Genomic DNA, 23,601 nt, shown 5'->3' on the forward strand with positions numbered 1-23,601 from the left:
ACTTAAACATGTGGATATAAACATGTTCCATAATGAGGTGCTGTAAACTCGCCGGGAATGGGGTTGTGCTGTAGTTGTTTGGGCTTACTTGTCAAGTGCACCAAAAAAACTTGCACTCTTTGAACTCAAAACCATATGCCCTCGCCATCAGTCATGGAGGCTGGCGCTTATTGTCAAAATTGGCACTGCAGCTTGAAACCACCCTTCATAGCACAATGATGCCTGGATTGTGACGTGATTCCCAGTGAGCTGCAATCCAATTTGGTGTTCTGCAACAGTGTGCAGACGGTATCAGACTAAAAAAGCAAGGTGGATCCTGTTGGAGCGCATATTTTGTCACACGGACCTCTGTTGCAAAGTTGTTCTTTGCATTCCCATAGTAAAACGAGTCAAGTCTTTTGCCACTTGTTAACATTGTAGGACACAAAATCATTTTGCACTATATTTCTAAATTTAATTAAAAAAAAGAAAAAAATGAAAATCGCATGAGGATATAAAGTAACAAGCGACAACAACTATCCCATATTATCCTGACCACGGAACCCAGTCTCCTGAAAGATTGCTTCACATGGGCACGGCAAGCAAATGTAAAAAAAAAAAAGAAAAAAACTATTTAAAAAAAATGATATATATATATATACACACATACATACATATATATATATATATATTTTGCAACAAGTTTACCCGATCCCGGGGAAGGGTGGAGTCGCTGAAAAAACGGCTATGAATCGCTTATATCTGTGAAAGTTCGAAGTTTATTTCCATAAATCCATTAGGGAGTCAAATAACAAAAAGCAACCAACGCGTTTTGACAGCGTCCGCTGTCTTGATCACGGTTAGCTATGTGTGTGAAGCTCACAGTTTTAAGGAACAAACAAAATATTGAGGTTACACACCCTGGGTCTCTGGGTCCCGCCCTCCAGTACTTGGTATTCTGGGACTGGTAGTCTCTTGATTACCTTCATGGTAAGGATTTAATCACTTTAACCCATCTAGGACCCTTGGGGATTCAATACAAATAGCTTTCCTCATTCAGGTATAGTGCGATGTCCACTCATAAAACAATTTATCCATTTAAACATTTTTAAAGCAATTTCCGTTTCGAGTGTAATTTCAAAACAAAGAAGACCCAATTGTTCAAAATACCGCCCTCTAGTGGGCTTCGTCTGCAATTTATGCTTTACTAGGGTTGACAACCAGTGTTATGCTTTCTGGGACTGGTAGTCTCCTGATTACCTTCATTGTGGATCAGTCATCCTAAACAATGTGGAACACTCTCAGGGGTTTATACAATGTTTGTGGCCATTTGGGCGTCACATATTAATCACATTATAAACCAGTCTGTATATTTACGCATTTGTTTCTGATTTTTAAACAACCAAACAGAACGTAAACGTCACATAATACCGCCCTTAGGTGAGCTCATCATTGTTTGGGCAACAAATCGGGTTTTCATTACTTTACAAGAAGTGCTGCCCTCCGGTGGGCGTATCAATATTGGGTTGAGTGGCTGTCAATTTTAAGGGTGAGCTTTTAAACAAGGTGAAAAAATGGTTGAATCCCCAAGGGTCCTAGATGGGTTAAAGTGATTAAATCCTTACCATGAAGGTAATCAAGAGACTACCAGTCCCAGAATACCAAGTACTGGAGGGTGGGACCCAGAGACCCAGGGGTGTAACCTCAATATTTAGTTTGTTCCTTAAAACTGTGAGCTTCACACACATAGCTAACCGTGATCAAGACAGCGGACGCTGTCGAAACGCGTTGGTTGCTTTTGTTATTTGACCCCCTAATGGATTTATGGAAATAAACTTCGAACTTTCACAGATATAAGCGATTCATAGCCGTTTTTTCAGCGACTCCACCCTTCCCCGGGATCGGGGAAAACTTGTTGCAAATTGTTAGCGGTTGGCTCAACCGCAGGAGAAACGCGACCGAGGGAAAGAAGCAGCTAGCGAAGAGAAAGGGAGCCAAGCGGTGGATAGATATATATATATATATATATACATATATATATATACACATACATACATATATATATACACATACATACATATATATATATATCACAAACAAGCTCCTTCGAAGAAAGAGGAAAGGCCACACTTGAGGAGGTTTGACAGAAGCGCTTTAATGGACTGCCCACACAGAGGAAATTCTGACACCCATGGTGGCGGATGCATTTCAGCGACGTCTGCCTCTTCAGCGCCGGGTGGAAAAATGTTTTGAAGGAGGGGATTGAGTGAAGGTTTAAATGTCCAGCCTTCCCCTCATTCGCGGACTGCAACCACTCCCACCTCGAAAATGTCACGTGCATATACTTCCTGTGGTCAGCTAGAGCCCCAGCGCCTACAGGTACCAGAATGCAGCAGCAGGATTCTGGTAAGTACTGCACACGAAGAAGGAAAGTCAATGAAGCTGCAATGTCCGTGAATAGCCCCCACAAAGTACAAAACACACCTGGGTAGTGGCGCTTCCGTAAGTCCCCAATCCGCTTCAACCACTTGTCATCGGAATCCTTTCTGGCGGGGACCCGGTAGATACCAGGTCCGACGTGCTGCACAGTGGAATCATCACCGTCGTACTTCTTCCAATGGGTTTGTGGTGAACTCTGTAAATTCCGGATCCCGGAGTGGAGGTAACTGCAAGCAGTATCCAGCAAACACAGAGCCTCTTGGAGAAGCGGGAGCCTTTCATGCGCGTCGCTGGTGACCGCGCGGATATGTATCACAAACAAGCTCCTTCGAAGAAAGAGGAAAGGCCACACTTGAGGAGGTTTGACGGAAGCGCTTTAATGGACTGCCCACACAGAGGAAATTCGGACACCCATGGTGGCGGATGCATTTCGGCGATATCTGCCTCTTCAGCGCCGGGTGGAAAAATGTTTTGAAGGAGGGGATTGAGTGACATACATACATATATATATATATATATATATATATATGTATATATATATATATATTCACTGAAAAAACCATAGGTTTCACACCAGTTATAGTTAGGAATTAGCATTTAAAAAACCTATGAAATTCACTGAAAAAACCATAGGTTTCACACCGGTTATAGTTAGGAATTAGCATTTAAAAATCCTATTAAATTCACTGAAAAAACCATAGGTTTCACACCAGTTATAGTTAGCTGGAAATTTTACTGATATAAAACCATTGAAATTCCCACGTTATAGTTAGTCGGACTCACTATAACTTGCGCGTGCAATGCACTGCTGATGACATCACATATTACATCACTCATGACATGGTGAGTGACATCACTCATGACATCACTGATGACACCATCCAGTGAATATGTGTCTTTCTGAAAAATAAATATTAGTGAGTTATGTTTAAATATTTAAATACATATATTAGTGTTTCACTTTGTGTATAAGTGGCTACATGTGTTGATAAGTAGCTACATGCGTATGTATATGGGTTATTTGATATTTTTATTAGTATCAGTTTGAGTGTCTATATGGTTTGGTGGGGGTATTACTTAGCACATAGATGCATGAGTGACTGACTCTTTGTTTGTATGTGTTTTGAAGACAGCATATGTACAGGACTGTATGGGTGGATGAGTGTCTATATGTGTTTGTTAGTGAGTGAATGACTGTCTCACTAGTGTCTTTATCAGTAACTACATATGTTTTAATCTAGTATATATGAATATTGATGTATATAAGTGAGTATATGTGAGAGTAAGAGATTGTAAGAGTTCCTGTTTAAATAAGTATGTGTTTCTATAAGTGATTGTTTAAGAGAATAAATATGTGTAATTTTCAATAGAAGTAAGGTGGAAGTGTGTGTATAACTCTATATTAAAATAAATGGTTGTTCAATAGTTTATTTGCACGTGTGAATATGTGTGTGAGTAACTTTTGGATGAATGTCGGTGTGTTACAGGATGTATAGGTGTATCTCTTCATATGATGAGTGAGTATATGTATGAGTGACTATATAGAACTGTTGGTGAATGAGTGGATGTGTATATAGATAGTGGAAGTACAGAATTGCTTGTTGTAACTGATATAGGTATGTCCATTTTTTTAAAATTTCAGTTTCTATTTTTGAATATGTGTCTCAAGGGTTACTTTACACTGAGAGGAGGTCTGTCACTGTGTCACAAGGATGGTGTCATCAGTGATGTCATGAGTGATGTCACTCACCATGTCATGAGTGATGTAATATGTGATGTCATCAGCAGTGCATTGCACGCGCAAGTTATAGTGAGTCCGACTAACTATAACGTGGGAATTTCAATGGTTTTATATCAGTAAAATTTCCAGCTAACTATAACTGGTGTGAAACCTATGGTTTTTTCAGTGAATTTAATAGGTTTTTTAAATGCTAATTCCTAACTATAACCGGTGTGAAACCTATGGTTTTTTCAGTGAATTTCATAGGTTTTTTAAATGCTAATTCCTAACTATAACTGGTGTGAAACCTATGGTTTTTTCAGTGAATTTCATAGGTTTTGTTAATGCTAATTCCTAACTATAAGTTTCACTTTATAAATAAGACTGTTAGCACTCTAGTTGTTCTTTTTAACACTCTGGTACATTCTGTCATTGGGCTACAGTTGGGCTACATCTAGTTGAAATTTGGGCTACATTTACAATTTTTGGTCTCTGGTGGCCATCTTTGGGCTACATTGGGCTACTTTGGGCTACATTTGGGCTACATTTTGGCTCTAACATATATTAAGCCCAATGTAGCACAATACATATTTTTATAAAGTTAATTTTTTTACAAACCACTTCAGAATAGGGCTACCTGTCCCTACAATTATCCCATTTTTATTTTTTTATTTTTGGGGGGAGCGCTCCCAGAGCGCGCCCCGGAGAGCGCCCCGAAAAGCGTATTTCTGAAAAGCGCCCCGAGGCGCGCTCCGGGGAGCGTCCCGTGAGCGCCAATATCGCAAACGAAAACATGATCGTGACGTATCGCGTAGCCGCGACCGCGTGATACGCAGGGCGTAAGCGCACCCGGAAGTACTCGAGCGAATACGATCGCACAACGTAAACTTCCGACGCGCTTACGCTGCGCGCCCCCGGGAGCGCCCCGGGCGCGTAGCGTAAGCGCGTCGGGTCATGTGAGCAGAAAATAACACTTTTCATTGGTTCATAACAGTTTTAGTTTCATAATGATGAAGCCCCTGGTCTTGTGACCTGAAAATAACACTTCTCATTGGTTCAGGACAGTTTTTATTTCTAAATGATGAAAGACCCCACCTTTTTTCCTTATTCTGACTTTGTCCTTTGACTGAGGAAGACCTGTTTGTTGCTCTCTCTACTTTTTTGCTCCAAATAATGGCTTCAGTAGTAGCATCAGCTGGTGCATCTGCCCCACCACCACCACCACAACCACCAAGAGGACCAGCTCCAAATTATATTGGTGGTCAAGAACAGGAGGAGGAGGAAGAGGAAGAGGAGGAGGGGAGAAGAAGATGGCTGCCAGAAGAAAATACACCTTACAAACCCAAACCACACATTGTATGGCAGTTTTTTTCAATCCCAGAGGGGCAAAAAAAGGTGAATGCGCCCAAGGTGACTTGCCTCATCTGCAATGATGAACTTTCACGGGGCAACCCAAACAAAAAATATTCTTTTGGTAACTATACCATGATTCGGCACATGACCAGAAAGCACCCAAACAACTACTCTCGTGCAGAGTTCAGGGAACTGGCCAGTAACCTCCCCCAGTCATCAAGGACCCCCTCCCAAAGAAACCAACCCACCTCATCAGAACCAGAAACATCCGAGGTGATGCCTTGCATTCAGCCGAGATTTGCTGATTTTAAAATCACTTGTTCTGCATGTGGCAAGCTTATCGCCCATGGCGAAAAAAGCGTTAAGCTCATCGTCCTTGCAGGTGATAATCACAAGTGCCCCAAAAAGAAGTAATTTTTTGGGTTTTTTGTTTTTTGCTCCAGTTGAGCCAGTTTCAATTCCCTTTTTTTGTTTCTCCCCCTAAAAAAATACAAAAAAAATATAAAACTGTTTAGAAAAGCCAAAAAAAGTTCAAAAAGTTCAAAAAACACAAAAAAATATAAAACAACAAAAAGAAGAAAAAAAAGTTATTTTTAGAACTACCTCCAATTTCTAAATAAAAACTTCATTTTTTAAAAACTCTGTCATCTTTTTCCCTCATTTTACGCTCTCCGGTGCGCTACCTGGTGCGCGTACCGGGCGCTTCCCCCACACAAAACAAAAAAAAAAAATATTTTAAATGCCCCGCGGGGCCCTTTTATAGCCCCCACATCAAACCTAGGGGGTCAAAGGGGTCTATCCCTGACGCCTTATGGTCAGTTCCCCCTTTGTTTTAGCCACCTCTTATGTCTCGATTTTACCGAGACACAAGATGGCGGCCGCTCTGGACTGTTTCAAATGTTTACAGACACCCGAGAGCCAATCAGCTTTCCATGCGCACCTCGCGTCACGCGCCCGGAGCGCTCCCTGGTGCGCGCACCGGTGCGCAGCTATAGATATATATATTTTTTTGAACGTTAATTTCTCAAAATCCACTGAAGCACATATCTTGAGACATAGCAAAGGCACATCGGGCTACCAGTCCCTACAATTTTGCCAAGTTTGGTGGAAATCCATTCAGCCGTTCGGGCTAAAAGTGAAATCGACCGCCCTATGGAAATTAACATGGGGAAAACGCGTTTTGGGACCCCCCTTTTATCTCGCCCCCCGCTTGACGTATCCCCCCCAAACTTTCAGGGAAGGACCGGAACGCCGCGAGGCCATTTTCAGGAAATTTTCAGGCAGATTCGTCAACCGGCGCCAAAGTTATTCCAAATAGAATTTTGAGATTTAACATTGAAAAAAATCCTAACTATAACTACCTACTGGCGACCGCCAGTAGGTAATATATATATATATATATATATATATATATATATATATATATATATATATATATATATATATATATATATATATATATATATATATATATTACCTACTGGCGGTCGGCAGTAGGGAGTTATAGCTAGGATTATTTTCAATAGGGAAATCGCAACATTCTATTAGGAATAACTTTGGCGCCGGTTGAGGAATCTGCCTGAAAATTTCCTCAAATTTACCTCGCGGCGCTCCGGTCCTTGCCTGAAAGTTTTGTGGGGGGGGGGGATTCGTCAAGCGGGGGCCGAGAAAAAAAGGTGTTTTCCCCATGTTAATTTCCATAGGGTGGTCGACCTCACTTTTAGCCCGAACGGCTGAATGGATTTCCACGAAACTTGGCAAAATTGTAGGGACTGGTAGCCCGATGTGCCTTTGCTATGTCTCAAGATATGTGCTCCAGTGGATTTTGAGTAATTTACGTTGAAAAAAAATATATATCTATAAGCGCGCCCCGGTATGCGCACTGGGGCGCGAACCAGCGCTACGCGAGTTCGCGCGCGGAAAGCTGATTGGCTCTCGGGTGTCTGTAAACATTCCAAACAGTCCGGAGCGGCCGCCATCTTGTGTCTCGGTAGGATCGAGACACAAGAGGTGGCAAAAACAAAGAGGGAAATTACCAAAATAGGGCAGGATAGACCCCCTGACCCCCTAGGTTTGATGTGGGGGCCATAAAAGGGCCCAGCGGGGCAAATTTTTTTTTTTTTTTTCGATTTGCGCGGGGGGAGCGTACCATGGGGAAAAAAGAATGACAGACTTTTAAAAAAATGTAGCCTTTTTTTATAAATTGGAGGTAGTTCTAAAAAGAACTGTTTTTTTTCTTCTTTTTTTTAACATTTTTTTTTGTTTTTTGGAACATTTTATACTTATTTTGGCTTTTATGAACAGTTTTATATTTTTTGTGTATTTTTTATGGGGACAAACAAAAAACAGGGAATTGTAAACAGCTCAACTGGAGCAAAAAAAAACGAACAAATTTAGGGTTCTTTCGGAACCGGTGGTTGTCTCCAGCACGGTTTATAAGTTTGATGCTCTGCTCCCCATAAGAAATGGTAGTCCCACAAAATATACAAGAAATCTTGTAGTCTCCAAACTGGCGTTGGATGCATGGGACCATCTCTCTAGTTTCAGGACCCGATGGAGTGGGTTGTTTAGAGGTGCTCGGAGAAGATTGGGGAGGGTTTTTGGTCAGTTCTCTGACCTCTGCTGCAGAATAGTTATTGGGGTGCTTTCGTTGCATGTGGCGTAGCATTGTGTGATTCCCAAATGAATATTTTTTTGCAGGGTTTCCCCTGGAAAGTTCTGCGCCACAGATGACAGGTCACCTTTGCAGCATTAACTTTTTTGAAACCCCTTGAGATTTTAAAAAACTCCCATATAAAGTGCTCCTTAGGTTTATATGGGGGATTGTCTTCAGGCAGGAACTGCCTTCTCTCCTCCTCCTCCTCCTCCTCTTCTTCTTCTTCACCACCAATGTGATGTTGTGGTGGTCCTTGTGGTGGTGGTGGTGCAGATGCTCCAGCTGCTGCTGCTACTGTAGCCATTTCTCTATCAATAGAAGCAGGTCTTCCTCACTCAAAGAATAAAGTGAGAATGAGGAAAAAAGGTGGGGGCTTTCATCATTTGGAAAACAAAACTGTTCTGAACCAATGAAAAGTGTTGTTTTCAGGTCACATGACCCGACGCGCTTACGCTACGCGCCCCCGTGCGCGCCTAGGGGCGCGCCCCCGGTAGTGCCCGGCGGCGCTTACGTAGCGCGTTCGTATGCGCGTGGATGCTTCCGGGTGCGCTTACGCCGTGCGTATCACTCGGACGCGGCTACGCGAAACGTCACAATGATGTTTTCATTCGCGGCAATAGCGTTAACGGGACGCTCACTGGTACGCGCCCTGGGGCGCGCCGCAAGACTGCGATTACCGGTGCGCTCACCGGGAGCGCTCCAGGGCAAAAAAATAAAAAAATAAAAATGTAGAATACACATATAAAAAATAGTATTACATAAATATACAATATAGGATTCATTAAAAAAATATTATGTATTTCATAGCTATAGAAATTTGCTAATAAAAAACCTATGAAATTCACTGAAAAAACCATAAGTTTCATATCAGTTATAGTTAGGAATTAGCATTTAAAAAACCTATGAAATTCACTGAAAAAACCATAGGTTTCACACCAGTTATAGTTATGAATTAGCATTTAAAATTTTTTTGAATTTCACTGAAAAAACCACAGGTTTCTCACCAGTTATAGTTAGGAATTAGCATTTAAAAAACCTATTAAATTCCCTAAAAAAACCCATAGGTTTCACACCAGTTAAAGTTAGCTGGAAATTTTACTGACATAAAACCATTGAAATTCCCACGTTATAGTTAGTTGGACTCACCATAACTTGCGCGCCCGCAATGCACTGCTGATGACGTCACATATTACATCACTCATGACCTGGTCAGTGACATCACTCATGACATCACTGATGACACCATCCTTGTGACAGAGTGACAGACCTCCTTTCAGTGTAATGTAACCCTTGAAACACATATTCAAAAATAGAAAATAACATTTTCAAAAAAATGGAGATACCCATACCAGTTACAACAACCAATTCAGTAATACCACCATCTGTATACACATCCACTCATTCACCAACAGTTCTATATAGTCACTCATACATATATTCACTCATCATATGTAGTGAAACACCTATACATCCTGTTACACACCGACAGTCATCCAAAAGTTACTCACACACATACTCACACATGCAAAGAAACTTTTGAACATCCATTTATTTGCCTATACAGCTATACACACACTACCAGCTTACTTCTAAGGAAACTTCCACATACTTACTCTTTTAAACAATCACTTATAGAAACACATACTTATTTAAACAGGAACTCTTACAATCTCTTACTCTCACATATACTCACTTATAGACATCAATATTCACATATACTAGATTAAAACATATGTAGTTACTGATAAAGACACCAGTGAGACAGTCATTCACTTAATAACACACACATATACACACTCATCCACCCATACAGTCCTGCACATATGTTGTTTTCAAAACACATACAGAGAGTCAGTCATTGATGCATCTATGTGCTAAGTCATACCCCCACCAAACCATACAGACACTCATACTGATACTAAAAACAACATCTAATAACCCATATACACACACATGTAGGTACTCACAAACCCATGCATCCACTTATACACAAAGTGAAACACTAATACATATATTTAAATATTTAAACATTTCTCACTAATATATGTATTCACTAAGATACACTTAATAAGCCAGTTAACCAGTCAATTTTGTTTAAAAAAACATCCATTTAGACACTTATTTAAACATTTATTCTTCCATTGACTTTTACATATACATATATAAAACATATTTATTTTTCAGAAAGACACACATTCACTGGATGGTGTCATCAGTGATGTCATGAGTGATGTCACTGACCATGTCATGAGTGATGTAATATGTGACGTCATCAGCAGTGCATTGCAGGACGCAAGTTATAGTGAGTCCAACTAACTATAACGTGGGAATTTCAATGGTTTTATGTCAGTAAAATTTCCAGCTAACTATAACTGGTGTGAAACCTATGTTTTTTTCAGTGAATATATGTATATATATAAATATATCACATTGCAATTCAAGATCACCCGTGCAGGTAAAACTCTACTGTAAAACACCCTTCAGACAAATGATTTTTGAGGTAGTCTCAATAGAAAGACTAATGTTAGAAGATGAACATAACCATAATGAAACAGATTAGGAGAAGCTCAGATGTGTAAAGTCACAAAGAAAGAATCAAAATACTTCTAAATTGTGTTTTCAGGTTTTTTTTAATTAATTTTGTACAATGCAAATATTTAACAAAGCTTCACAATTTTTATTTTTATAAAATGCATTTATGGCCTTCAAATTCACAATTTGCTTTTCGATGCATACTTCTAACTGTAAACTCGCAATTTCTTAATCTCATACAATTGGCATGGTATTTGTTAATTAATCCACAGCGTTGACCTTTATTACAAAAAGATTTTTTGAAGTTAGGACGAATAATCTCTCATTTGAGGCTTGAAACCCCAGGATGGGATCATTCGTTTCTAGACTTGTTACTTGCTGCTTAGCAACTTGTCCTACGTGTCTTCCCTCCTTCCTGTTGTACAGCACGGTGGGTACAGGAGTGGGCTGACGGTAGATAAAAACCCTTCGTAGACACTCGCAAAGAGCAGCGTAGGAGTAGTTTGGTGCACAAGTAAAGAATTTCTTATCTTGTTTTGATGCTTGGACATAGCCTGAAAAAAAGAACATTGACAGAATGATATAACACACAACAAATGGTACAGAAAAGTTCCAAAGATAAAACGTTCAGCTGGTCTTTTACAGAACTGGGCTCATGGTATACAAGCACTGCAAAGCCAACAGGTCTGACAAACAGCAGGGGTAGAATGTATGTATGCACAACAAGGAAGGACATGTATATGTTCCCTGTGCATGCCTCTAGTCTGAGTTGGCTGTGCTGGCACTGTAGGAAAGCCAGACTTGATGGTTTTGGCAATCCTTTTATATGTTGTGCTTAAAGCATGGATTAGGAAACACTGTAAATAAAAGGAGTTACAATTAATAAATAAGGGCCAGATGTAGGTAGCCAAATTGCAATCGCAAACGCTGACATTCTGCAAATGTCAGCATTTGCAATCACAATTCAGCTTTGTCCAATGTACAAAGGCGAATACCTACTCGCAAAATAAGGAATCGCTAAAATTGCAATTCCCTATTTTGCGTCAGCATTTAGAGAATCGCAATGTGCGATTCCTTAAATGCTATGCTAGTAGACATTGCAATTTGAGATATTGCCTTAAGGAATCGCAAATTACCACCAACTTCAAGTTGGTGGTAATTCGCGATTTCCTTTAAAGAAACACTTTTTTGCTTTTTTAAAAGTGCCATGTGGCACACATTCATGCCCTTAGGGCATGTATGTGCGCCACATGTGCACACATGCACATTTTAGAAGTGCAACAGCGGGTCCCTCTGGAACCCTTGCTCCCTTGAAATAGCGCACACAATTTGCGAGTACCTACTGGGTACTCACAAATTGCATGCGCAATTCCCATTCATTCCTATGGGCCGCTAGGTATTCCTTGGTTGCGAATCGCAATTTCCAATTTGCAAATAAGGAATATTAAGGAATCGCAAAAAATATTAAGATTCCTACCAACATGGCATTATGCGAATCCTTAATAGCGATTCCCTAAAAATCGCTATTAAGGACTCGCAAAACTGATTTTCCTACATCTGTCCCTAAATGAGCTCTTGAAATATACTTCCTCATAGGGCTCTGCAACACAAGTTTAGGGCATCCCATAAGACGACACTATAAATGTACTTGAAATGGAACATGAAAGATGGGCTTAAAGTGGGGCCCTTTTAAAATAGCTGATTACCCTTCTCTGGTAACAAGATGTTGTTTGGTAAGTGGTAAATGAATTAGTGAATTGTGAACATCTCAAACCCGTAACACCTGCACTTGTGTCACTGAACATCCCTTTTTGCTTGACAACAATTCACACGGACAATGCTGAAATATATAGCCGCTGTTATATTAAACAATGTGCCCACTTGCAGCTTGAGACATGATTTTATAATCATCGCTTATCATAATTATCACTATAGTTTTGGTTTTATCCATCCTTTAGACCCTTCATTGTTGCTACTTTGGTTACCATCTTGTGACCAGCCCCCACCGTATTTAAACTGAAATAGCAATGCCTGCACCGCGGCCCCTGAACGTCGTTGCGGTCTCCCTCAGGCTGCCCTGCCGTACGGCATCCCAAGGCCTGCAGATAAGGGATGGCTGCGTTATCCGGCTGTCCTTGAAGGCCTTATCAATTGTCTTGTTGTGGGCAGAAAGTCACACTTTTGCTACGCCACTATGGTGCTCAAGCAACTTTGCAGCTCCTCCCTAAACTTCAAGCCCACACTTGTCTCCTGATAATTGCAGCCCAACAGCTCCAGGATCCCAGCGATGTTTTGAATCAAGATGTCTATGAAAAAAGCCCTTGAGATGTACCCAATCTCTTGAGTAATACTTCGGCATCCCATCGTTTCTAAGGTCTTTTCTTAATGTCTTAAAACACCTGCTCTAGCAAAACTTGCTTATTGCTGTGGCTTCATCTCCATCTCTCAACTGTCCTGTACCGGTCTGCTCTTCTCATTTGAAAACGGGCACTAACTGAGACCATATTACTGCAGCCTTCCCAGCATCCTATTCTGATGAGGTCCCTGGTTATGGCATCAAGGAGGCTCATTCTTCCCTTAGCTGCTAGACTGTTGCCCCAGAGGTGGTACCTTTGCTGGTGGAGGGAGGGGGATGTTTCCTTTTTTTTATTTTTTATTAATTTCTTGTTTATTGTAAGCAAGTCAGAATATATACATTTTTTCAACAGAGATTGACTGAGAGACATAATACATTACATATCATATATTCCCAAAAAATAAAAACCATTACAGGCATAAATTGACCTAAAAGAAAATAACCAGCAGAAAACGGAGAAAGGAAAGCAAGAGAAAACAATAATCAGCTACCCCAGTTCCCCCACAATCCACCTTTCGGCGCCCACATTTTCATACCAATTATCCTTTTTTTATTACCTTTCATTCTATATATGGCATGTTCAACATTATACATAGCCAGAAGGCGAGCCCTCCATGAGAAAAAGGATGGCGGATCTGGACTAATCCAATCTTGAGTAACACATGAGCGCAGAATTCCAAAGGATTTAAAAATCAGGTTTCTTTTCTCAGCTGGTAATACTGCAGAGGAGACTCCAATCAGTACAAGCTCCGGGGTTAGTTCTACTGAAATATCAAGTATCAGAGATAGAAAAGTTTGAATACCCGCTATAAATACAGATAGCTGTGGACAGAAAAAAAACATATGGGCTGCATCTGCCGCATGCAGCCCACATCTACTACATGATGTATAGACTGATACTCCCCATTTAGAGATTTTGGCTGGTGTATAATATAGATCTAACAACACCATGTAGTGCTGTGCCCGACTTCTACCGGATAAAAAGATGGAATTAGCCAGATAAATGGAATCCTCGATCTTAATTTCATTAGAGCCCAGCTTCTCGCCCCATCTTAATTGAACATATGCTAGAACATCTGGGAGAAATGAGAGCAAAAAATTATTTAAAAAAAGCCAATTTTTCTTTTATTGAAGAAAGAATCCATCAAAGGGATCCGCTGTAGGCCTGCAGATTCCTGAGGCGTTAGAGTATTAAGAAAACTGCGCACCTGAAGGTATTTAAAATAATCGGAATTAGTGAGATTGAACTTACTTTGGAGCTCTAAAAAAGATGCAATATGGATATTTAGCCATACATCACAGAGGTAACTAATTCCCTGGTGACACCATCTTTCCATAATAAAATCTCTAAAAACAGATGGAAAAATAGATTGCGACATCAGAAGGGTATATCTCGTAATTTTTGGGATACTAGCAATTCGCCTGATTGACTTCCAAGCCCGAAATGCTGATTTTAGGATCTTACATTATGTCTTTTTATAGTAACTCGGCTCAACATGTTTTAAGAAGCACCCCCGGGCCTCTATCCCTAAAGCAAATTCGAAGATAGACGGGTTATACGCATCCAGAATCGGCGCCCTATCACCAATTATTAGGGGGGTTATGAATTGCAAAACTGAGGCCAAATAATAGAAAAAAAAAGTGTGGGATACCCCATCCCCCCTAACTTTTGGAAGTATCATTTTTTGGTGAGCTCTCCGATGCCTTTTATATCCCCATAAAAATCTCCCTGACATCCTTTCCAATTGTTTAAAAAAAATTAAGGGAAACTCAAGAGGAATGGATCTGAAAAGGTAAAGAAATTTAGGTAGTATTAACATTTTCAGAACATTATTCCTCCCGTGTAAAGACAAATGAAAATGATTAATTCGCTCCAACGTGGAATTGGCCTTTTCCAGAATAGGATTGAAATTTAATTCTGGGATCTGTAACACTGGAGATGTAATCTTCACTCCTAGATAAGTCGCAACATGGACTATATTAGGAAGAGCAGGAGGGTTCTGACCAACTACTAGTATTTATGTTTTAGACATGTTCAGTTTGTAGCCCGAAAAGGCCCCAAACTGTTTGGCCAATTCCTCTATCTTTGGGATAGCTTTTACAATATCCGTGGTGATAACCACCACGTCATCCGCATATGCCAGTGCCCTATAAGGGGTGCCTGCCGCCACAACTGGTGCAATGTCCTCCGCGTGGTTCAATTAGTTGAGAAAGACATCGATATAAATAGCGAAGAGAAGCGGGGATACAGGAGACCCTTGTCTTGTGCCTCGGTGGATAGGAAACAAGGTGGATTTATCTACCCCTATTTTAATACAGGAAGTAGGTGTTTTGTACAGGGCTTTCAGTGCCGACCTCATACCTGGGCCGAACCCTTTAAAAGACAGTATATCCCAAAGATAGTGCCAGGCCACCCTGTCGAATGCCTTCTCGGCATCCAACAGGGTGACCCCGATAGTTGTATTCATGCACTTCGCCCAATCCAACAACGCGATGACTCTCCGAACATGGTCCGCAGTATCGCACTTTGGGATAAACCCATGTTGCCATCGAGAAACTATACTAGAAATTTCCAAAGAAATGCGTGAAGCTAAAATTTTTGAAAAAACTCTGCTATCAGCGTTGATAAGTGAAATCGGGCGATAGGATGCCGGATTATGGGGGGGTTTATCCTTTTTGATAAATGCCATTATTGTTGATTGTCCCGAGGAAGGTGGAGCCAACCCTTTCTGAGCTTCCAGAAAAGTAACCAATAGATCCGATTTTGACAGTTTTCTGAACATCCTAAATAACTCCAAGGGGATACCGTCAGGTCCCATTGCTTTACCAATTGGAAGAGAGAGTAGAGCATTCTCTATTTCTTCCCAAGTGATATCGGAATCTAAAATCATAGAATGCTCAAAAGATAATTTCGAGACGTTATCACAAGTGATGAAGTTTTCGAAAGATTCACTAGAATAGTCCGAGGCTTCCTGCTCATAAAGCTTAGAATAAAATTGCCGAAAAACGTCAAGAATCTCCTCAGATTTGGTATGTATTTGTCCTGCCTCATCCTGAATGGCATCAATAACATTTGACGCCACTCTTTGCCTAATCTTTTTTGCCAAGATCCTGCAGGAGTTCTCTCCCATTTCGTAAATCTGCGTTCTAAAAAATGGCCGCCTGTTCTGCAAGGTGTGTTTCAAAAATTTCAAGAAGCCTTGCTTTATGAATAGCAAGAGTCGTCTTAATAGGTTCCGTATCTTGGGCTAAAGAAATAGCCAAAGCCAACCTCTCCTCCCACTCCTGTACTGCTTTATAATGAGACTCCATTTTGTTCCGTAAGTTTTTCTGCTTTTTAATCGAATAAACTAGTGTCTCTCCGCGCACCCCTGCTTTGAATGCATCCCATACTATTTGAGAGGATGCGCTTCCTCTATTGAACTCGAAAAATTCTCTTATCCATTTCCCCATATATTCAATGTAGATTGGGTCGGCCAAGAGTTTCCGATCGAAAGACCAAGATATAGACTTAGCAGAGCCAGCCTCAATTTTCACCTCTATCGATATTGGATTGTGGTCCGAAATTATGCGAGGAAACATTTCATACAAGGTGTGATTTATGAGTGGAGTAATTATAAAAAAATAATCCAGCCGCTCCAGCTTCTGATGCGGAGTGGAAAAAAATGTGAATCCTGGTGTGGCAGGATTTATAGCATATCCCACATCGGAGAGCCCAAATTCTAAGACTAAACCTCTTAATGCCTTGTATGTCTTTTTCTTGAGACCAGGGTATGGTGTACTACTACGAATATCCAATCCACCTCCCAAATGGATATTTAAGTCACCACACAAAATTATAGAAGATGGCCATTCAGCTAATTCTAAACTCAAGAAATTCAGAATATCAGGGTCGTCAATATTAGAAGCATAAATTGAACAGATTGTCCAGGCTTTATTGTCAATATTAATCTCTAGGATCAACCACCCCTTTGGTTGTAGTACCTTGGCGAGTACATCCTAATAAATGCATGCCAAGATCTTTAAAAAAATGCCTATCAATGCAGGGCAAATGTGTTTCTTGCAAACACAGTAGATCTATGCGCATACTCTGTATCATTTGAGCACAGAGCTCCCTTTTCTTTCTGTTATTGAGGCCGCATATATTCCACAAACAAATTCTCAATTTTCTCAATATGATAATTTTGATCTATAAGCCCGCCTGGTCCCTCCATCATTACTGTTTCTGTAACACACCCCTTGTGTAAATCCAAACACACAAATTCAACCATTCCGAATTGTATTCGACTTCCATTTAGTATTCATCTTCATATTCAAATGAAAGACCAAATCATGAAACAAATTGTTCTCAGCTATTCCGCAATTCAAAAACTTTTCCTGACTTTGGTGCCTCCCCGCACCCCCCGCCCTTCACCCCTCCACCCACCCCGCCCCCACCCAACCTCCCCGCCCCTCCCCACAATAGGGCAATGATGTGAGAAGCACCTTGTGTCTCGCGACTCCATCTCCTATAGGTTGACCGATTACTGTATATGCCTTTAGACCATAAGTAATGTATTAGCAGGATAACTAAAAAAACATGTCTAATATAGCAGGTCACAAACAATACCATCTATGCCATCAATGTCTGATACAAGAAGAATCATACGCTAGTACACCCACTAATACTTCCCCGCAACATCATCTTAAAGGAGAAAAGGAGAAAAAGCAGTTAATCTGACATCAAAATGAACTTAACAATTATTTCGCAGCTCCCTCTGAAGTAAGAAAGTATGATGTTTCTTTAAATACTACTTTAAGCTCAGAGGGATTGAGAAGAAAAGCCTGGGCACCCTTCGCTGAAGGGATCAGTTGGCGAAAGTGCCATCTCTGTTGTACCGTAGCGTGACAGTAATCTGGACGGACAAAGAAATCCAGGCCTTTCCCACTGCGTTTCTTATCTGGTCTGGCTAGATCGTATAAAGCCTCCCTAGACAAAAAATATTCAGATAAATCAGAATTGCTCTCGGCTTAGTATTTGATGGATTTCTGATATTCTTTTGAAAGGGGAATCTATGGGCCCTTTGAAGTTCCATGTCCCATTTCCACTGGGTGAGTTCTGGGAAGGCCTCTGAAAAAAGATCAATAACAAATTGTCTGACATTCGCCCCCTCACTCCCTTCGGGAATGCCTAAAATTCGTAGGTTGTTCCTCCATGATCTATTTTCGAGGTCCACCAGCTTCCAATTGATCTCCTCTCCTAAGCCCTCTAGTGATGATAGCTGAGATTTTTGCTGGGTCATAGAGTCTTCAATTGCTGAGATCCGGACTTCTGCCTCCCCCACCCTAGCCGAAACCTTGTTACATGCTTTCCCCACTCGGTGTAGATTATTCTGCAGTCGACGTACCACACCCTGAGTACGTAAGTTCTCTGCTCTTGTTTATTCCCAATGTTGTAACATCACTTGATATAAGGTACTTAGCGTAATTTCAGGAATCGATGACCCCTCAGTACCATTTGCTGGAGGAGCCGAAGAGAATCCAGCACTAGCCCCCTGCATTGTAAGTACAGTGTTCTCATCTGTCCCCCATTCTGGTCTTTCAGGAGATTCATCTACATCACTCTCAGAGTCATGTATCGAGATATTCAAACTCTTACTGCTCTCATCATCCCTCCATTCGCCATCTCTGTCCGCCCCTTCGTCCAAGCTTCCAATTTCTAGAGCCGTGGATAAATCTGACATTGAGTAGAATTGTCCAGCAGAGTCAATGGAATCCACATCCTCCAAAAGATTCGAAGGCTCTAAAGCCTCATGCAAGCTCTTTTCTAGTATTACCCCATTTCACTGTGGTTGTGGTTGCTCAGTCAGAACGGGGGGGGTTATAAATTATTATGGATTGCTGTGTTACCAGGGGGCTACTCTCGAGCTCTCCTTGTGGCGTTGCATTTAACAAGCTTGCTTCTCCCATTGCAGTAAGCCTCGTACTGCCAGAATTCGAGAAATCACTGCTGGAGCCCCCCAGATGCCCATTAGCGTTAGTCAGATCGACATCCTTAAATTGTACTTGCTGTTGTGCGAAAGATTGTTCACTGTCACCACCTTTACCAGCTTTGTCGCCTTTAACATTAGATGCATTAGGGATCTTTTTCGAAAACATCATGGGTATTTTGGGTACAGCACCTGCACTACATGTCCCAGAGTGCACCTGAGGTACTGGCTCCTGACTGGATTCAATATCTAACAATGGAGGGTTTAACACAGTATCAGAATTGACTGTTTGTTTTTGCAGTGTTTTTTTAGATTTACTTGCAGTCGGAGTTGCGCTTACACCGTTTTGCCCTGAATCGTGTGCTGCCGCTGTTACTGCGCGCGTTTTCGGCTTCTGTGGTTTGGGTGCCATCCTCCTCGCTCGACCACTCCTCTGCTGCCTCTCCCGATGCCGCTGAAGGCCAGGGGCCAGCGCCCGTCAACAGAGGTAGAACTGTAGGTTTTCCCGGTTGGAAAAGGGTGATCCCTATCCCGCTCTCTCCGCTCCGAAGACCAGCTCCGCTATGCAACCTCTCCAGCAGCCGCCGGAGACCTACGCCACACAGACAGCAAGTTCCGCTGAAAGCAGCTCCACAGGTCGAGCCGCATTACCGCCAACGCCGCATCACAGGTACCTCGGGGCCAAGAATCAGTCACCCCTAAACTGCAGGTTTTTAAAAAGATAATAGAGAGCAATTGCGGGGTCTGTCAGGTCCGCATTAGTGCTTTAGGAGAAAAGAGTGGCGAGACTGCTACACTGCTGCTCACTCGGACGCCGATGTGTCCGCCATCTTGCCCCCACCGGGAGGGGGATGTTGCCTAATAAGATTTCTGATTTCAGGTGTGAGTTTGGCCTACCTTATTCCTGGGCACCCAAACCATTTCAACGTTTGTGCTTCCCAGCCGTATCCCCCCCGCCCCCCCAAAATATTTTTTCTCCTACTGGCTCACTGCTGGGTTTGTGAGTCATAGGAGTGTCCCAAGATCCATGGCACTTTGTTCTTGGTTCCCTGTGTGCTTCGGAAACAAAGACCATTTTTTAAAAATTTCTTTACCCTAATGTATAATCGAAGTGCCCCGGATTCGCATCTTCCTATCGTTTGGATCCCTCAATGTTAAAGCTGCACCCCCTTGCAATAGTAGCTGCCCGATCCTGAATGAACATGTGCCCTATTGACCTTGTAGAAGACTCATAACACCTTCTTCATTATCAGCCTAAATTGTAAAATGCTCAGGTACTCCTTTTTGGGTTTCTTAAATAATAGACATAGGGCCCGATTCACAAAGGTAAAGTGATACGGAAATCTAAATTTATGACTTTTGGTATTCAGAAAGGGCATTTACTACTCGGCTTTCGGTGTTCAAAAAGAGCATTTACTACTCGTAAATGCCCCTTGTGAATAATGAGTCGGAAAGTTCATCTTTTAGTATTCAAATAGGGTGTTTTGCACGTTTTAAGTTGGGGGATTAAGTCCCCTTGAATCCTGAGGGTCCCTGGGGTCCAACTAGCCCACAAGGTACCTCCAGTAAGAGCCACAGAGCTGCGTTGCAGAGAGGTGTAAAAGGGGGGGTGGCCTGGACCACCTCTCCAACGCAGCCCTGTGGCACATACATGGAGGTACCTGGTGTGCTAGTTGGCCCCCAGGGATCCCCAGTATTGAAGGGGAATTAATTTGCTGTGAGGGAACGTGGCCTCCGGCGCGATTCCAGGGTTTTGTTTTATTTTTTTTTGGAAGGGGGGCTGTGTGGACCCCTTTATTTTTACGGGCCATGGGGACCCCATTCCCCAGGGCATGGCCACATAAATATAATTTTGTTATGGAGGGGGGCTGCGTGGGCCCCCTCCTGAGGCCTCTATTGGCCCCCGGGCCGGCCTTTATTTATTTATTTTTTGGAGGGAAGGGGGCCGCGTTGCCCCGCTCCCAGGCCATTTCTAGCCCGGGGACCACATCCCCCGGGGCTAGCCCTCTTCGTGGGGACCATGGGGGGAGCCCCTATGCCTCCACGGTCCCCGTCTGCTCCCCGCGTCCGGCGGGAGCTGGCATTGCTTTTCCATATGGGGAGCTGCTGACATGCAGCTCCCCGTGTGGAAAAGCAATCTGGTTTGGATTTTGGAAGAGAGAGCAGGTTTCCTGCTCTCTCTTCCAAAATCCAAACCAAGTTTGCTATGACAGGGCGGGAGCCGCATGGCTCTCCCCCTGTCATAGCAAACTGCGGTGTCCAGGGGGTGGGCTCCCGGGACACTCCAGGAGCCGGCCCTGGGTGGCGGTCCCCAGGGCCATCACGCACTCCAGGAGGGAGGCCGTGCGGCCCTCCTCCCAACATCCCCAGGGGGTGGTGGTCCCTGGGGTCTGTAACAGACCCCTACATTTGGATAATTAGTGCCCCGGGTAGGTAGTGGTCCCTGGGGCGTGTGGGGGGACTCAAGCCACCCCACCCAGGTGTTTTATAAAAAAAATAGAAGCCCCGGGGATGGTGGGGGGGGGTGGTGCATGTGCCCTCAGCAAATATTTAAAAAAAATAGGCCCCCCCATTGATTAAAAAAGAAGCCCCCGGTGAGGCGGTCCCCGGGGCTGCAGGGGGCTGTGTGGTCCCGCAACTCAATTATCTTGTCCCGGGGATGTGGCGGTCCCCAGGGCAGTGTGGGGGGGATTGGGGCCCCCCACACTTTTTTTCCACTGCCCCCAGGACCTGGCCCACCCAGGGGCTAAATATTAACAAAGCGCCAGGGGCTAAATATTAACAAAGCGCTTCGTTTTTAAAATTTTGGCAGCAGGATCCTCGGATCCTCCGGGGATTTTGCAGATTAAAAAAATATATATATATACTTTTTTGGCCCTGGGGGTCATTGTGGGACTCCCTGAGCAGGCCTAGGGGGTCAGGGTGTTTATACCCTGCCCCCTTTTCTTGTTTTGCGCCTTTGTTTCCCTGTTTTCTTGTGCCTCGGTTACCGAGGCACAAGATGGCTGCCAACACTTCCTCGTTTAGAGTGTTGACAGCCAATTAGAATAAAGCTCGTGGTCAGGAGGGTCCACGGATCCTCCGTGCCTCTAAACATCGAAACTTTTATTTTTTTATTTCCTCAGCAACTACTTAACGGATTTACACCATTTAAGAAAAAGAGTTCTTTCTGAAACAAGGGCTACCTTTGTGCTAAATTTGGTGTAATTCCGTTCAGCAGTTCGAGCTGAAGCCGTGTCTAAAGTTTCCTATGGGAATTCGCATGGAGAAAACACGTTTTAGGACCCCCCTTTTTTCTCGGCCCCCGCATGCCGAATCACCCCGAAACTTTCAAGATAGTAGCTGACTGGAGCGCCCCACTAGTTTTGACAATCTGGTGAAGATTCGTCAAACGGCGCCAAAGTTATTGGGAAAAGAAAAAATGCTTTTTGAATAGAAACAAGGTCCTAACATAACTACCTACTGGAGACCGCCAGTAGGATATGGATATGGATATGGATATATATATATATATATATATATATATATATATATATATATATATATATATATATATATATATATATATATATATATACCTACTGGCGGTCGCCAGTAGGTATATATAGTTAGGATTTTTTCTCTATGGGATTTTTGAAGATTCTATGTCTAATAACTTTGGCGTTTGTGGACGGAATTGGCTGAAAGTTTCAGGAAAATGGAACATTTTGTTTCTGAGCAGCCCCTGACAATTTGGGGGGGTTTCATCAAGGGGGGGGGCCGAGAAAAAAGGGGGGTCCCAAAACACGTTTTTCCCATGTTAATTTCCATAGGGCGGTTGGCCTCACTTTTAGCTCGAACGGCTGAATGGATTTGCACGAAACGTGGCAAAATTGTAGGGACTGTTAGCCCGATGTGCCTTTGCTAGGTCTCAATATATGTGCTCCAGTGGATTTTGAGTAATTTAGGTTCAAAAAAAGATATATATCTGGGCGGAGCTTAACCACACATCTGATCTGATTGGCTGTCAGCACTTCATCCAAGAAGTGTTGGCAGCCATCTTGGGACCAATATACATGATAGCACCTCATTAAAAAGCATTGTAGTTAATAGAGGGTTTTAGGACTTTAGTTACATTATAAATCATTTGTTGATGGTACCATACTCGTTTTAGGAATTGTGGTGGGTTCTAAGGTGATTTTACCATGTGAAAAAACGTTCTGCTGTGATATCATGAATATTGTTTGAAAGAAAACTAATATCTCATGATTTTCCCACAGTGGTTTGGAAGGGGATCTATAAGCTAAACTGAAAGCATATTTTCTGTAAATTCACATTATCTTTCTCAGTCATGTGAAAATGAAGTCTGACATTCTCAGTAAAACATGTACATCCAACAAGGACAGAGACTGTCAGTTGATTCCTTTGTGTTCTACTGCAGCCTCCTAGAGTGTTCTAAAGAACAACTAGAGCGCTAACAGTCCTACTTATTACAAAGGTATGGCACACCTGAAGCCATCTTGATTGGAATAAAGTGGTAACTCTTAAAACATTTAATTTAAAAAGAAACATGAGGGGGTAAAATTTGCCATAGAAAGTATGATTAGTGCTGCAGAAT

General features: G+C 42.3%; 1 protein-coding gene across 1 annotated transcript in view; it reads right to left on the reverse strand.

The window, feature by feature from the left end:
• Positions 1–10,758: 10,758 nt before the first annotated feature.
• NUDCD1 (NudC domain containing 1) overlaps positions 10,759–23,601 on the reverse strand; it is a 469,559-nt gene continuing 456,716 nt past the window's right edge. The window contains exon 10 of the mRNA XM_086966120.1: positions 10,759–11,233. Coding sequence (XP_086822246.1) covers positions 10,941–11,233 — 293 coding nt within the window. The 3' untranslated portion in view covers positions 10,759–10,940. The remainder of the gene's footprint in view (positions 11,234–23,601) is intronic.

The sequence above is a fragment of the Lissotriton vulgaris genome, chromosome 4_1 (assembly GCF_964263255.1).
Source record: "Lissotriton vulgaris chromosome 4_1, aLisVul1.2, whole genome shotgun sequence".
NCBI lineage: Eukaryota > Metazoa > Chordata > Amphibia > Caudata > Salamandridae > Lissotriton > Lissotriton vulgaris.